The 15891-nt window shown below is 48.4% G+C and overlaps 1 protein-coding gene across 5 annotated transcripts in view; it reads left to right on the top strand.

Moving 5' to 3' along the window:
• The window catches only part of SYT7 (synaptotagmin 7), a 91139-nt gene that overhangs the window by 22980 nt on the left and 52268 nt on the right, over positions 1 to 15891 (top strand). For all 5 annotated transcript variants that reach the window (XM_072638835.1, XM_072638831.1, XM_072638832.1 and 2 more), the window contains exon 2: positions 10727 to 10830. In XM_072638835.1, the coding sequence (XP_072494936.1) occupies positions 10727 to 10830 (104 nt within the window). The remainder of the gene's footprint in view (positions 1 to 10726; positions 10831 to 15891) is intronic.

Here is a 15891-nt window from a genome sequence, read left to right as displayed (position 1 = left end):
CACTTCTCTTGATCTTGTCCTACACCCCACTGGCCTGACAGAGCTGCCCTCCATCTGGACTCATTCTCCCCCAGATCCCTTGCTGTTATGTTGGACGTGATCATTTTCATGGCTGCCCAGGCATCTCATCAGGTTCCTAGGCAGGGGGTGAGTGGGTTCAGGCCCTCAGCTCACTTATCAGAGCTGACAGCTTGTCCATGTCCCTCCTAAAGAGAATGTGGGCACTGATGATCATTGCTCTGCAAAGCTGCACCCAATCCACAGGCAGTCTTTACCTCTCTATCTCTCCTAATGGCACCACCATTTTCTCAGGCACCCAAGCTCATAACCTTGAAGTCATCTTTGACTTTCTCCTTTCTGTCACTGCCCTCCCTGTACAGTCATTTGCCAAGTCCTGTCTTTCTCTACCTCAGCAATATTTCTTATCTGGCCCCTCCTCCTCACTCTCACTGTAATCAACCTCATCTCTTCTTCAGATTATGGTAATAGTCTCTTAGCAAGTCTTCCTGCCTCTGTTCTCTGTTTTCTCCAATCCATTCTTCACACTATTTCCCAAATAATTTTCCTAATACTGCTCACAAAATGTCACTTCTCTACCCTCTAACACTCAGTGGCTCCCCATTGTCTACTCAATAAAGTTTAAACCCCTAGCCCTGTATTCCAGTTTGTCTCTAATTCAGTTATCCAGGTTCCTTTGCTATTTCTCTACCTTCCATCTAAACTGCCTTACCCTCCCATCATCCTCCATCTCTACCTGTTGAAATCCTTCCTTTCCTTAAAAGCAGAACTCTGATGTGATATCCCCCTTGAATCTTCCCCTGACCCCCCTCCCCTAGGATGTAAGCGATTTCTCTCTGTGTGACTTTTCTTGCAGTATTTTGCCTGTATCTCTTTTTTTACCTCCATCTCATTCTGCCTTGCAAGGGACTTGTGTACATGCTGTATTCCATTATTAGACTGTACATTCCTTCAGGGTAGAGACTATGTCATTTTTCATCTCTGTGCCCTGAGCACCTAGCACGGTGCCTTCCATGTAGTAGGCACCTAATAAATCTTGATTGGTTTGAATTTCATTTCCTCTAGACCCTCATACACTGGGGTAGGTGGCCTTGGGCCACCCCTTGGGTGGGGATGCAGAGCAAGACTGTATGTGACTGGGAGTAGGGCTGCGGGGAGAAGATCTGGAAGGGGCTGCAGTGCTGCAGAGCATGGCAGGCCTGAATTCCTTCTTGAAAGGGAAGGCAGTGAAGAAAGGTGAGGAATGCTACTCCTGGGTCTGTTTTCAATTACTGTGGACAGTGTGGAGGACAGAGCAGAATCACCTGCTGCCTGGTGCGGAATCCAGGCGCATGTGGATCTCGAGATGGCCCAGTCCAATTTCTTGCTGGAACAGATCCCTCACCGATCAGGATAATCCTTCATTTGCTGTTTACTCACTTGGCTTCTCTTGTGAATGCTAAACTGTCTGCATCCAGCTCTGCCAGCCCTGCCTCCCTCCCTCTTTCCCTCCCTCTCTCACTCACACATTATATCTGTTTTTATTTCAGTCAAGGCTGAGGAGGCTTTCTTTTGCTAAGCCCCTATTTTCAGCTGCTTGTAACTTTCCAAAACAATTCCCCCCAGGCCTAGACTTTCCCCAGACTCATTCTTAGCCCTGAACAGGAGGCTCCAAACCATCCATTTTGAAGGACACCAGGAAAAAGTGGCCTGAGGGGCTGGGGGAGGGGCAGGGGCTGAACCTTTATGGAAACCCAAGCACTGTCATAGTTCTCTCTCCTTCCTCCTCCCTCCCCTTTGCCTCCTCTCCTCATCTTTCTCCTCTCTCATTTTCCTTCCTTCCCTCCTCCCTCCATCTTTCTCCTCTTTCCCTTCCCCTGTCCCCCACTTCTTTCTTTCTCTCCCCTTTTCCTTTTCCTTTCATTTACTTTTTCACACAGGAAGGCAAAGTGCCCCCCCCACTCCATTTCCCAGGTGGGTGGTCAGGAGGAGGAGGTTTTAATTGGAGAGGAATCAGGAAATTCCAAATGAAAGTAAAGCTGGGGCCTTTGCCTGGCAGTCTAAGCTCTGGGTTTAGCTCCACTCAGGTTTCCGCCCCCAGCCTCCGCCTCTGTCCTTCTCCCTCTTCTCTCCCGCCTGCCCCTCCCTGGGCCCTGGATTCAGGCTGAGTACCCACCTCCTCACAGATTCTCAGTAGAGGAATGAGTAGAGAAACACTTTAAAAAAGGCCAGAGATGGAACCTGGAAGAGAGACAGTCCTTTCTTCCCCCTTCTCCCACCCCCCCCATTCTCCCACCCCCCCATCAGCTCCTGGGCCCAGGATGTCCCTTATTCTTTTCTGTCTTTCCCCCAGCCGTATAAGACTACACACTTCCTCTACCAAGGTTACAAAGCACTCAATACCAGCCACTCCAAGGGGTCCTTTCTGCCTCCTACATCATCCCTTGGGGGGGGGGGGGGTCGGGTATCTAGATTGTGAGACTTAAAACAGAATGAAGTTAGGAACAGGAGAGAGAAAGGCACTTTGCTTTGGGGGAAGGCAGGGGGTCAAACATGCGTTCTCTGGCCCTTAACACCTACCCCTTTCCTCAGGTGGGAGCTCCTAGAAACCTTTAAGAAGACAGTGGTAGAGTGGTAGAGACCTTGGACAGCAGAAATGATCAGTACAATGGAGAGCTCCAGTTGCCTCAGAACCAAATATACACTCTACGCCAACCTCAGTCCCACCCCACAACTGCCTCTTTCTTTTTTCTTAAATTGATACCTTTTCTTTTCCATGTTCATATCTGAGCTCTTTTCCAGTCCTGGATTAGTGCTCCTGATAAGCTGAGACCCTGCCTTCTTTGGGGATATCTGAGCCTGGCTAGTTTCTTTCTAAGTGGGAGAGGGATTCAGAAAAGGACATCAGGGATCTGGGCAGTCCTCTAGCCAGGTCTCGGTATAAACCTCTACTTCATTCTCCTTACTCTGTGGGCATCTCGTGGAGGTGGGGGAGGTATGGATAGAAGGATGTGGGTAGGCAGAAAGGGTAGGAGCAGAACCTGAAGAAGCCAGCCTGTGTTCCCTCTTGGGAAGTGGGGGGCGGGGGGGAACACGGTTGTGAATAGAAGGAAGGAATTCTGGGCACGTCTCTCAGTCGCTTCTTAAGCAGAGTGTGCATATTCTGTGGGTGCTGGGTCTACGTACGCTTTATAGTGTGCTGGAGAGAACACTAGGCTGAAGATTCATAAGGCTACTGACTCCACTACTAATTAGTTCTAAGACTGAGCTCTCAGCTCACCTTCCTCTTCTGCAAAATGGGGATAATATTAAAAGAGCATGTATGCAAAATGCTGAGTAAATTGTTAACCACTTTAAGGGACCTTTTCACTTACTTCACAACTATTTCTTGGGTCACTCAGGTATGGGCTCATTACTAGGAGCTCTCTCCTTTGTGCTAGAGGCTATGCCTGGGACACAGAGTAGAAACTTCATGAAGCTTCCCCATCTAGGAGGGGAGCTGGGGAACAATTCTGTAACAAGGTGTGTTTAAAAACACGAACTACATTGTAAGATGCTAGTGACGTGGTCTACACCCTGTATTGAATCATTACAATTCAGTAGGCAATTATTAAATATCTACTATGTATAATATCTTCTGCTAGGAGTTAATATGAAGATAGAAAATATATAAAGATATAGAGATAGATATCAATAATATTAATATAAAGATAGAAACAAAAAAAACCCAATCCTCCCCTCAAGGAGCTTACATTCCATATAGGATGAGAGTGAGTCAAGAAATATACACCCTGCACAAATAAGCAAAGTAGAAAAATGACTAATGAGGGAGAAAGCTGTGGCCACATGGGAAAAACTCTGAATCTGAACATGAGTTCAAATCCTGCCTTTGCTACTTATTTCCTGGGCAAGTCACTTAAACTCTCTGCCCTTGACTTCTCAAACTTTCCACTGTGGGGAGCTGGGAGCGGAATGAGTGATTTCCCATTCTAGCTCTGACTTCTTTGATTCTGCAGTGTCAAGGGGAATGGGCATCAAAGGAGGAAGGGGAAGATCATTGTGGGCTTAGGTAGCAGAAAGGACTTTTGGGTGGAAGGGATGTTTGGGCCAGGCTTTAAAGTATAGAAATTATTTCAACAAGAGAGCATTCCAGGCAGGGGGTGCTCAGGAGCCTCTGTCCTTGTCCATATCCCCATGTCTTCATGGGTGTACAGATGTGTCTACGTTTTCATGAACAGCTGTGTGTGAGAAGCCGAGATCACGTGCCTATCCCCATGAAGGTGTGTATATGGCGATTTCTGTGTGCAGTGCATACAGAAGACTCTGCAGGACTTGGCACTCATTTGTGTGTGTGTGTGTGTGTGTGTGTGTGTGTGTGTGTGTGTGTATGCATATGCCCATTCCAGCTTTCTCCCCCTCTGTCTCCCAGTCCCGGAGCAATCCCAGAGCACGTCCTCAGAAGTCCATGGCCTGTCTCCTGCAGCTCTCCCCAGGGCCTCTCTGCAGCCGTCTGCCCTTGTTTCATTCTGTTCATCCATAAATCATAGCAATGCAGAGGAGATGAGAGGGAGCCCGGGAGCAAAGGCACTGCCCTGGCAAAGGGGCAAGGGACTGTGGCTGGTAGCCACCCCCCCCCAGGTGAACCTCTCCCCATGACTATGAACACCCAGGGCTGCCTCCTGTACCCTCACATGCCTCCACACCTCCCCCCTCACTATCACCCATGAGACCTGAGGTGCCTGCACTTGTAAACATCATCCCTTTTCTCAGACTCAGCACTCTCTTCTCACTGCTCTCCTAACTTGTGCCATCTCTGGATGTCCAGGATTCATCCTCCATGGATTATAGGATTATAGACATAGAGCTGAAAGAAACATCAGAGGCTATATCATTGATAAACCCTATTAAACAGATGAGGAAACTGAGGACCAGAGAGGTTAAATGATTTGTTCCAAGGTCAGGCAGCTAGTATCACAGGTAAATTGTGTAGGCTGCCACAGTATGAGAAAGGACCTAAAAGGCTAATCCATTTCCTTTTTACTGAGGCCCAAGTCACACAGCAAGTCGGTGACAAAGTCTAGAACCTAGGTCTTCTGGCTTTTAGTCCAAAGGTTCTTTCCACTGCGTTACAGTTCCTGAGTTCTTTGGGTTTGTGCTGATCCTTCCACCCTTTTGTCTAGTGGTCCTGCCTCTCCCCATTGGCTGTGACTCATTGTAGCGGGCTGGGTTATCAGTTGGCCCTGTCTGTGGTTGTGGAACAGCTTGGTGCTAACTGGACCACGGGATGGAACACATGAACTCAGGTGGCCTCATTAGCTTTTGTCAGCTGAGCGAACAGCCATGGCTCAGAGAGAGGGGGCAGTGACTCGCTTGAAATCATACCACAATTCACAAGAGTCCTATCTTCCAGCCTAAGACACCTTCTCCTCTCCTTCCCTCCCCTCTTCTCTCCTCTCCTTCCCTCTCCTTCCCTCCCCTCTCACCTCTTCTCTTCCCCTCTCCTCTCCTCTCCTTTCCTTCCCTCCCTTCTTCTTCTCTTCCCTCCCCTTCTATTCCCTCCTCTCTACTTCTCTCTTTGCCTTTCCTTTCATCTCTCCTCAAATCCATCTGCTTCCAGAAGGCCTTCCTCTCATGCCTCATTGCCTCAATCAATCAACAGCACTTATTAAGCACCGACTTTATGTCACTGGTAAAAAGAATGAAGCCTTTCTACTCTTTTTTTAAAAAATTTATTTATTTAACTTTTAACATTCATTTCCACAAAATTTTGGGTTCCAAATTTTCTCCCCATTTCTCCCCTCCCCCCATCCCAAAACGCTGAGCATTCTAATCTACTCTTGAAGAGTTTCCTTTTCTATTTTGTCACCTAGGCAAAAGAGACCTGGTACAGTATAGAGAGGGCTAGACTTAAAGTCAAGAAGACCTAGGTTCTAACCCTGTTGTAGACACTACTTGTGATGCTAGAAAAGCATTGAAGCTCTCTGATGTTCATCCCCAAGGAGGATGATGATGGTGCCACCTGGGGGTGATCATGAAGCTCCATTAGGCTCATGTATGTGAAGTGCTTTAGAAACGTCAAAGACTGTTCAAATCTGGTACCCATTCTTCAGACCAGTGGGGACATGTGATCACCTGGGAAGGTGAGGCTGGAACTCAGTTTGCCAAACACAGAAATTTCTATTTCATCCTGACCATGGGTTTTTTTTTTTTAACATGTTTTGTGTTTCCTGTACCCTTGAAAAGGATGGTAAAGCCCCTGGACTCCTCCAAAACACTTTAATTGCATAAAAGAAAACACATGGGATTACAAAGGAAACCAACTGTATTGAAATAAAGTTATCAAATGGTTAAAAAAAAAAGGAAAACCAACCAAATTCATAGATACCAGCCTAAGAGGCCTCTCCTAGAGGCAATGGAAAACCCATATCTGAAGCTTTTGGGGCAAGGGAAGGCCTTTGTCTGACCTGGATGTCAGGAATATCACTTTGGCAGCTTGGTGTAGGGTGTTTTGGAGAGGTGAGGGCTGGCTGCAGGGAGACCATTTGGAGGCTATTCCAGTGGGCCATAGGATTTAGGTCTGGAAAGGACTCTCAAGGTCATCCCATTCAACTCCATCTTTTTAAAGATGAGAAATCTAAGGCCCAAAGAGGTTGTCACTGCAGTGATAGAAAATATTTATTAGTCACTGCCTACTTTCTAGTTCTTCCACTGAAGACTGACAAGGTGACCCTGGTTCTCCCTGATTTTGCTAAGGGGGTTTCATCTTTGGCAGGTGCTACCATGCCACCCTGGTGATACATGCTGCTCCTGTCATCTATAGACCAGTAGATTGAGATTTGGTGATTTTGGCAAGTTGACCACCAGGCATCTACCTTTCTTGGCCACAATGGATCATGAAAAACTAGATCCTCAAGGTGGACAGGACTGTGATGAGATAGTGCAGCTTCCACAGAATGAGAGTTGGCTTCAGCATCATATAGCCTGGGTTTATCCCCTGCTTCTGCCCCTTACTACTTGTGTGACCTTGGATGAGGGACTCTTCCCTACCCTCTCTGGGTGTAAGCTTCCTCTTTTGTAGAATAACTTGGTCTCTGAAGTCATCTCCTGGTCAGGAGGTGACTAAAATTTATGATTCAATGACCATGAGGGAAAAGACCCAAACTAGCAAAAAGACCCAACTCCTGGATTTTTGCTGCCCAAGTGCCTTGAGCTGGGGACTGGCTGTGCCTCATGCTTGGTACATTCTGCTCTCTCTCCTCCATATCTTCCATATCCACATCCAGGTCAGACGAAGGCCTCCCCTTGCCCAAAAAACTTCAGAGATGGGCTTCCCATCACCAAGGTTTCACTCAGTGAAACTGTGACTGGTTCCCCTCTTCCCTCTCTTGCTAATGCTTTCCCCTCCAAGGTTCCCTCTCGTTGACTTTGCATAAACATGCCATCTCTCCCCTTAGAAAGTAAAGTCTTTGAAGTGAGATTCTGTTTCAATATTATCTTTATGCCCCAAGGGCCTGGCATACAGTAGGTGTTTCATAAATGTTCATTAATAGTTTGATCATCACAGAAGGTAACCGAGGGATGGCTAGAAGACCAGGTGGAGGAAGTCAGGGAAAGAATACATTTTATTCCTTAGGCAAAGTTGAAAGGCATCATCTTTGAATATGACAGAGAGAGACAGAGAGAGAGAGACAGACAGACAGACAGACAGACAGACAGACAGAGCAGGCATCCAGTCCCCAGTCCTGGCCTCCAGGGCTAAGTCATAAGCTGAAATAGACAAGAGTGGGGAGGTGGGCATGTCCCAGATAGAACTCCAGAAAGACTTTCTGGAGAGGTCTGATGGAAACAGAGGGAGCCAAGGAAGGATTAGAGGGAGGGGGAGGTGCTTTATAACACAGGATAGTAGTAGGAGTACTAGGAAGGGAAGAGAAGAGAGCTCCCATTGCCTTGGGTGTGGGGGGCGGGCAGACAAGACTGAAACCTGGAGAGGGGAAGGAAGAGGAAAAAAAAGGTGCAAAAGGAAAAGGGCGAGAAAGGAACAAGAAAGAGGAAGGCAACAGCTAGGTCACAGTGAGAGGGAGAGGGGGTGGCTGCCTGGAAGCTTGGTGAGTGATTAGAAATCACCTTGTTTCCAAGAGGTTCCTAAGGTGGAGCACCCAGGACAAGGCTCAGGCAGCCCACACATTGTTCTGCAGACCTTCCCAGTGGGGGTGTCTACTCCTTAGCTTACAATGGGAAGAGAGAGCTTGGAACCATGAGGGGAACTGGTAAACTGCAGCCCCAGTGTTAGAAAAGCATCTTTTCTACAGTCATTAAATAGCTTTCTTCTCCCCCAACCTGCCATGCCGTAGCTCGACCTTGCAGTTAGATTGCAGTAATGAATGCGTGGTGATGTGTCCCCCCATTTCTTTTGGGGGACTTTGAGGGGCTGCCACTAATCCAGGGAGCTGGGCTATTCCATCTCCTACTTTTGTACTTGGAACAGGCTGCCTCTCCCTGCCTGTGCCCGTTGGAATCCCTTGTTCCCTTGGTCCCCAATGGTCCCTAGGGTGGTCTCCCCTTCCACACAGCTCATAGAATCATAGGCTTTAGAACTGTAAGGACCCATAGAACTCCTTTAGCCCAACTCCCCATAGTCCAGGGAGGGAAACAGAAACAAGCAAAGCAAAGTCACTTGCCCAACCAAGATCTCCAGGTTGGAAGTAACAAAGGCATGTTCAAACCTACTTCCTTGGACTCCAAATCCAGTGGTCTTTCCAGCACATAGCCCCTTCCCCACTGAGAGGAATCTAGTTCACTGATAGCTGAGTATCAATAAGGTGTGCTCCAGGAAAACCAAGTTCCAATCTTACCTCAAACACTAGCTGTGTGACCCTGGATAAATCACTTCATTTCTGTGAAATGAGGATATTAACTGCACCGACCTCCCAAGGGTTGTTCTGAGGATAAAATGAGATAACATGGGTAAAAGATTTTGTAAACCTTCGCATGCTGTATAAATGTTGTTATTACATGAACATGCCCAAAAGTCAGCATCTTGAAGTAGGTCTGGAATCAGGAAAGACTTGAAAGGCTTTGAGATTGACAGTCATTCCTTAGGAGACTATAGTGGATGCTTGGTGTGTGTGTTCATCCTTCATTGCCAAAGAAGACCATGTCATCAGAGAGGTAATGACCTGACTTGCACTTGACTTTGTTTCGAGTGAGGGAGGGCTGTGCAGGTCACTAGCCTCACTTCTCCTCCAGAGCCATCTGAATCCAGGGACCAGATATTCATTAGGATGAGTGGAGATGACCCAGGATGAGGCACTTGGGGTTAAGTGACTTGCCCAAGGTCACACAACTAGTAAGTGCCAAGTGTCTGAGGTGAGATTTGAACTCAGGTCCTCCTGACTCCTGCACTGGTGCTCTATCTACTGCACCACCTGGCTGCCCCAGTGGATACTTAATGGATTGATGAATGAAATGTACAAAAAAAATGTAGGCAATAGATTCCCCTTCCCTTCCCCCCTCCCTCCTCCTTTATCCTCTCCCTCCTCTCTCCCCCTCTCCTTTCTCCTCCTGTTTCCCCTCCCCCTCTCCTTTCAGCCTATTGACCTCCCTGTGGTGCTGTGGAAAGAGGGCTACTTTTAGAGGCCTAGATTAGGACCCTGGTTCTGCCACTCACTCCCTGTGTGATCTTGGCCTCAGTTTCCTTCCTTGTAAAAGGAGGGCATTGGACTTCAGTTGTTTTTGGGTCCCTTCTTGCTCTTACATCTCCTTGAGCCTTCTCTCTCTTCAGGACCCAATTCTACTGCTACTTCTTTGAGGACTCCTTCCCTGGTTCTCCTCTCTGCATTTTGGAGGCCTCTCTGTTCCTCCCTACTACTTTCCCCATTTATCAGAAAAGAGAAATTGGGAGAGAGAGACAGAGAGACAGACAGAGAGAGAGACAGACAGACAGAAAGCTGAGGCTACAACCACAAGGAGTGATCAGGAATTGTTGAGGCTAGAGCAGATGCATTTAATTCTATCATCTATTGGAGCTCTTGGTCCTAAACTCAAGGAAATACCCAAATCTGATCTCACCATTGTAGAGGGTAGAGCTGGGAGGCCTCTTAGAGATCATCCCATCCCACTGGTTCATCATATAAGTAATTACTGAGGCAGCTGGGCCCTGCTGTGCCAAGAGGGCTGGACCTGAGTTTCAATCCTACCTCAGACTAGTAAGTACCATTTGAGCTATTTGGTTTCTCAGAAGCCTCCTTTTCCTCCTCTGTAAAATGGGGATGATCCTGCCTCACAGGATTATTGTGAGAATCAGATTTATCAGATGAAGCACCATCTAGATGCTAGCCCTAATTATCATTACTAATTGAGGAAATTGAGGCCTGGGGAAATTAAATGATTTACCCATGACCATGAGAGCTGAACATCAGTCCCAGATAATCGCTCTTTCCACAAGTTTGAACTGAGTTTTGAACCCTGAACTTCCAACTCTAAAGTTCCCTCCCCCCACCTTCCTGGCCAAGGGAAGCCAGTGTCCTTTCCTGATTTGTCCTTCGAAGGCTGTCCCTTCAAGGAGCTCCCATTCTAAAAGGGGAGATGACACATAGGGAAGGTTTCAGCTGAAAGTCAGATGGAAAGGGTACCCCAGTGCTTAGGGTACAGCGCACAGCAGTGCCTCTTCCTCCATGCTGATATAATCAGCAAGGTTTCTAATGTTGACCCTCTGTCTTCCCTCCTCTAGGGGCACCCTCCCGGGACGTCCTCCTAGTGTCCGCCATCATCACCATCAGCCTTAGTGTCACCATCGTCCTGTGTGGGATCTGTCAGTGGTGTCAGCGAAAACTGGTGAGTAGGCAGGGAACCGAGGTGGACAACTTAGGCCGTCTTCAGGCCCTTGATCTCTGAGCCCCCACTTCCCCCAACTGCATTTGCACTCAGTCTTGGCAGTCTTGGGGCTTTCTGGTGCGTGAGCACACCAATGCTTCCGTATGTAGACATGTTCATGGAGACATGTTCATACTTGCCAAGAATAATAATAGGCATTTATCTAATACTGAGGACATTGCAGTGGTCAATCAATAATATTTATTAAGCACCTACCATCTATCTACTATACATATATGTATACAGAGAGAGAGAGAGAGAGACAGAGAGAGAGACAGAGGGAGGGAGGGAGGGAGGGAAAGAAAGGAAGAATACAGAGAAAGGGGGAGACAGAGAAAGAAAGGGAGGGAGAGAGACAGAACAAGAAAGAAAGACAGAGAGAAAGGGAGAGAGACAGAGAGAAAGGGAGACAGAGAAAGACAGAGAGAAAGGGAGAGAGACAGAGAGAAAGGGAGACAGAGAAAGACAGAGAGAAAGGGAGAAAGACAGAAAGGGAGAGAAACAGAGAAAGAAAGGAAGTCAGAGAGAGAAAGGGAGAGAGATAAAGGAAAAGAGAGAGACAGAGAAAGAAAGGAAGAGAGAGAGAGAGAGAGAGAGAGAGAGAGAGAGAGAGAACAAGACAAAGACAGAAAGAGACAGAGAAAGGGAGACAGAGTAAGAGATAGAGAGAGAAAGGGAGAGAGACAGAGAGAGAGTTATGCTATATACTAGGTAACAGACAGTCTTTGCTTTCAAGGGGTTTATAGTCTCTTGGGGGAACAACATGCAAAATACTGTGTCCAAATAAGCTTGAGACAGGATAAATTGGAGGTGATCAACCAAAGGAAAGCGCTAGCATTAAGAGGGATTGGGAACGGCTTCCTGCCAAAGGTAGGATATTGACTGGAACTTGAAGGAAGCCAGGCAGGGGAGATGATGCAAAGCACTTGTCTCACTTGCGACTCACTATAGCCCTGTGAGGTTTGTTTACTCCCATTTTACAGAGGAGGAAATGGAGACTCAGGGAAATAAAATAACTTGAATATAGTTATCACCCAGGTAATAAAAGGTAAGATCTGAACCCGGCTCTGTGGGGCAGAACGAGCACGAGAGCTCCATCCTTTCTAACATACTTTCTGACGGAGAATTGAGGCCACAGCACACCCCAGGGCTGATGGGGGGAGGAGCGGGGCGGGGAGCTGCTGAGTCTTGGGTGGGGGGTCGGGGAGGAGGGGTTCTCAAGTCCGGTCTGCCATTGGCCCAGCCAGGAACCCCGCCCCCGCCCCCACGCTGGAGCCCCCGGCACATCCATCCTGGCTCTAGGGTTTGTACAAGCACAAACGGCTTCTTTTCATTTTTAACGAGGGCTGGGGAATTAACAAGCAGGATTAGGCCATCAATAAGTAACGAAGTCTGTCGGGAGAGGTATTAATCACCCCGGGAGAACAGAAGAGACAGGAGACAGCAGAGGGGAGGGAGGGTGAGCCAAGCAGCCCGAAACCAGCCCCACCCCACCCACTGGCCCAGGGAGCAGCCTCGGGGAGGGGAAGGAGGCTCGGAGGAAGGACGTGGTTGGGAGGGCACAGTCTGTCATTGGAGGTGATTTCTGGACTAGGAGTGGCTTTGGGTCTCCGCTTGGGGAGGTAGGGGCCCCACCTGATGACTGTTTACTCAAGCCTGCCCATCCTGGGTTCTCTATGGACTGAGGGAGGGGAGAGCTAGGGAGGAACCCCGTGCCCAGGATTTGCAGGTGGCCTCCTTCCTTCCCACCCCCAGCCCCAGGGGAAGAGTGTTCACCTCAATTTATTCATTCTTTTGTTTGTCAATTTATTTATTTGGGGGATACTCACTGAGGGGTGGCTTCTTATAGTCAATACAGAAACTTGAAAGCCAGAAAGCCTTGAGATCAAATGCTGTCTCTGACCCTAGCTGTGGGTTCTGAGTAAACCCCTTAACTTCTCCCATCTATCTTCAGTTTTCTCCTCTGCAAATGAAGTTAATAATAGCCCCTAACTCATAGAGCCATTGTAAGGACCAAGTGAGATAATATATGTAAAGCGTCTTAAAAATTTTAAAGCTACTACGTAAATGTTAGCGATTCTTCATATTGAAAGTCCCAGGACAATTGAAGTATACAATTTTTCACTTTCTGTATTTTTTTCACGTTTTCCTTCTTTGGGTCTGTGTCTTCTTTCACAACATGTCTAACAGGATAATATGTTTTGCATGACTGAAAATGTATAGCCTATATCAAATTGCTTACCAGTTCAGAGAGTCGGGGAGGTCAGGGAGGGAGGAAGAAAATTTGGAACCCCCCCAATTTTTTAGGTGAATATTAAAATTGTACATGAAATTGGGGGAAAGGATTTTTTTTTAAGTTGCAGGACAAGAACTAGTCTGTATGGGCAGATGGAGTTCCTACCTCAGTTTGGCTCAATCCCTGTCACATAGTACAAGCTTAATAAACATTTACAGAATTGAGTTCTTGAATAGAATTACATCTGTGAAATTAGGGGTCTGGTCCCTATCTGAAAGCATCTGCTCTGCACTGGTCACAGCGCTGGGCAGCAAGCATGTAGAGACCAAGCACTTAATGGTTCCTGCCCTCAAGGAGTTGACTTTCAGCTGGCACTGGGATAAGTGAATGCAGGATGATGGCTGGGGGGGGGGGGGGCGGGGCTGGGGTGGAAGGGGGTGCTTCATAGGATCCTTAAAAGAAGCTGAGGATTCCATGAAGCCAAGAGGAAGAGGAAGGGCACATCTGGCAGGGGATGGGGGTATGGCTTGTGCAAAGGTTCAAAGTATGGAGATTTGGAAGATCGAGTCAACTGCTTTGGCTGGGACAGAGAGTGAGGGAGGGGGAGGAGAAGCCTTTGGGATTCTGACCCAAAAGCCAGCTCTCACTCCACCACCTTCTGTGGTCACAAAGGCAAAGAGAAGGTCAATTACTTAGCAGTGCCTGACATAGGTTCTTAACAAATTCTTATTAACTTGACTAAATTCAGCAGGTTCCCCCAAAGGTGGGGAGCCAGTCAGTCAGCAAAAGGCAGAGAGCCGGACTTTCCTGGCATGTAGGCCCACTGAGTATTCAGAACCACTGGCATCTATGAGATTGACTGTGTGCATATGTGCATGTGTGTGTGTGTGTGTGTGTGATGTGTCTCTTTGACTCTGTACGTTGCTGTGGAGGGATCTCTCTTGCTGTGAATTTAGGGAGGGGCTGATGGTGTTTTCCCTGCAGCCACAAGCCAGAATAGGCAAATAGAGTGAGGGGCTCCCAGGCTGCAGACGCTGAACTGGGCCCTCCTGGCTGCCTGCAGCCTTTGCCTGAGGCCAGGCCTTGACTGTTAGTGCAGACCTCAAGGCTGGCTGGGTCCCCAGAGGCAGAGGTGACAAGCAGGACAGGCTGGCGCCTGATGGATAGGGAAGGTGAGAAGGACAGGCAGCCATTCCCATTGGTCTGGGGACTGCAGGCGGATGTGGGCATTAGTTTGCCAGGAGTCTGGGCTCTTTAAGTGGGTGTCATGGGATGCCAGACCACAGAGCAGAGCTCAAGAGCTCTGGCCAAAGCTGCTCCTTCTTTCCCTCCTAGGAAACTTGGAAACCATTGCATTTCATTGTATTCTTCCCATCTTCCCCACCCCCACCTACACATGTGTGCGCGTGCACACACACACACATACACACAAGGCATTCCTTACCTAACCCTGGCTCCCTCTCCTCAAGCCCTGCAGACCCTTCCTCTGCTCCACTCTGGATCAGGAGCCCTTGGACCTCATCTGTCTGCCTCCTTTCCCTAAGGGACCTTGAGCTCCCATCTCCGACTCCTGGGTTGCCCATCCCCAGTGGGAATGACGTGACAACCCTGTGCTTGCAGATCCCCTCTCTGAACATTAATAACTTCCTTAATCTCTAGCTGGCTTTTTACAGCTCCACTCAGCCAACCCCCCTTTGCCGACTGTCTTGGAAGCAGGCAGGGTGTAAAGGGAGGGGATGGTGAGCTGTTTCCGAGTTCTCTGACATCAGCCAGACCAGGCTGAGGTCCCCTTGGTGTTTTCCTTGTGGCTTGCCCCTCTCCCCTTCCCTGCTTCTCCCCAGACCAGTTCTTGAAGCATCCTCTGCCCCCATAGGAGCCATCCTCGGCTCAATCATAGGGCCTGGTAGGAGCCTTCTGAGCTGGGGAAGGAGGGGACAGTTGTGTGACCCTGGGGCAGCCTGGATGGATCTTAGGCAGAAATCACCAACTTTTTTGGTAAAGAGATTCAGAGAAAGACTAAATGGATGGGGGAGGGGCTGCTGGCAGACCATCAATTGGAGGATGCTCATAGCCCTTGGGGGCAGGGGGAGGCTAGCTGACCATTAGGAGCCTATGGAACCCTCAGTCTAGAGCAGCTGGAGACCTCAGAGGCCTGGTCCAACCCATCATTTTATAGGTCCAAGGAGGCCCAGGGAGAAGTGGCTTCCTTGAGGTTACATGGGTAATGCCTACCCAGGGCCGGTGCCCTTTCTCTGTACCACGTGTGTATTGACTGACTATGGGAGGGTTATGTTGATAGCTCCCAGCCCAGAAGTCTCCATAGATCTTGGAATGGAGGTGGGGGGCAGTGCTGACTGCTTCCATGTGGTTGGAGGGTGGTCCACAGAATGACTCCTGACCCTGGTGCTGACTTACAGCAGGGATGTCAATGGATGGTGTCAAGTATGGGGACTAAAGGGTCTCTGAGACGCCAAGGCAGCTAGGCCGCCATTTTAGAACCTCAGAATCTCAGAGCTGAACAAGACCTCTGAGGTCATCTCGCTGGCTCCATGATAAGTCCTCAATAAATATTTTTTCATTCATTCATATGTCATATTCAACCTGTATCTGAACAGTAATCTCCACCCACCTGGTACCCACAACAGCAGTGGGCAGATAGTCCTTCAGCCTGTACCTGGAGGGAGAGTTCATTTCTGACAGGGATGTGCTGGCCAACCCCAGATGCTGGTTGGGCCTGGATATTGAGGAATAACATGATGTGATTGGAAATTTGCCAGACTTGGAGG

This window comes from Notamacropus eugenii, chromosome 2 (genome assembly GCF_028372415.1).
Source record: "Notamacropus eugenii isolate mMacEug1 chromosome 2, mMacEug1.pri_v2, whole genome shotgun sequence".
NCBI lineage: Eukaryota > Metazoa > Chordata > Mammalia > Diprotodontia > Macropodidae > Notamacropus > Notamacropus eugenii.
The sequence above is the reverse complement of the archived record's forward strand: the minus strand, read 5'-3'. Positions and strand labels throughout refer to the sequence as shown.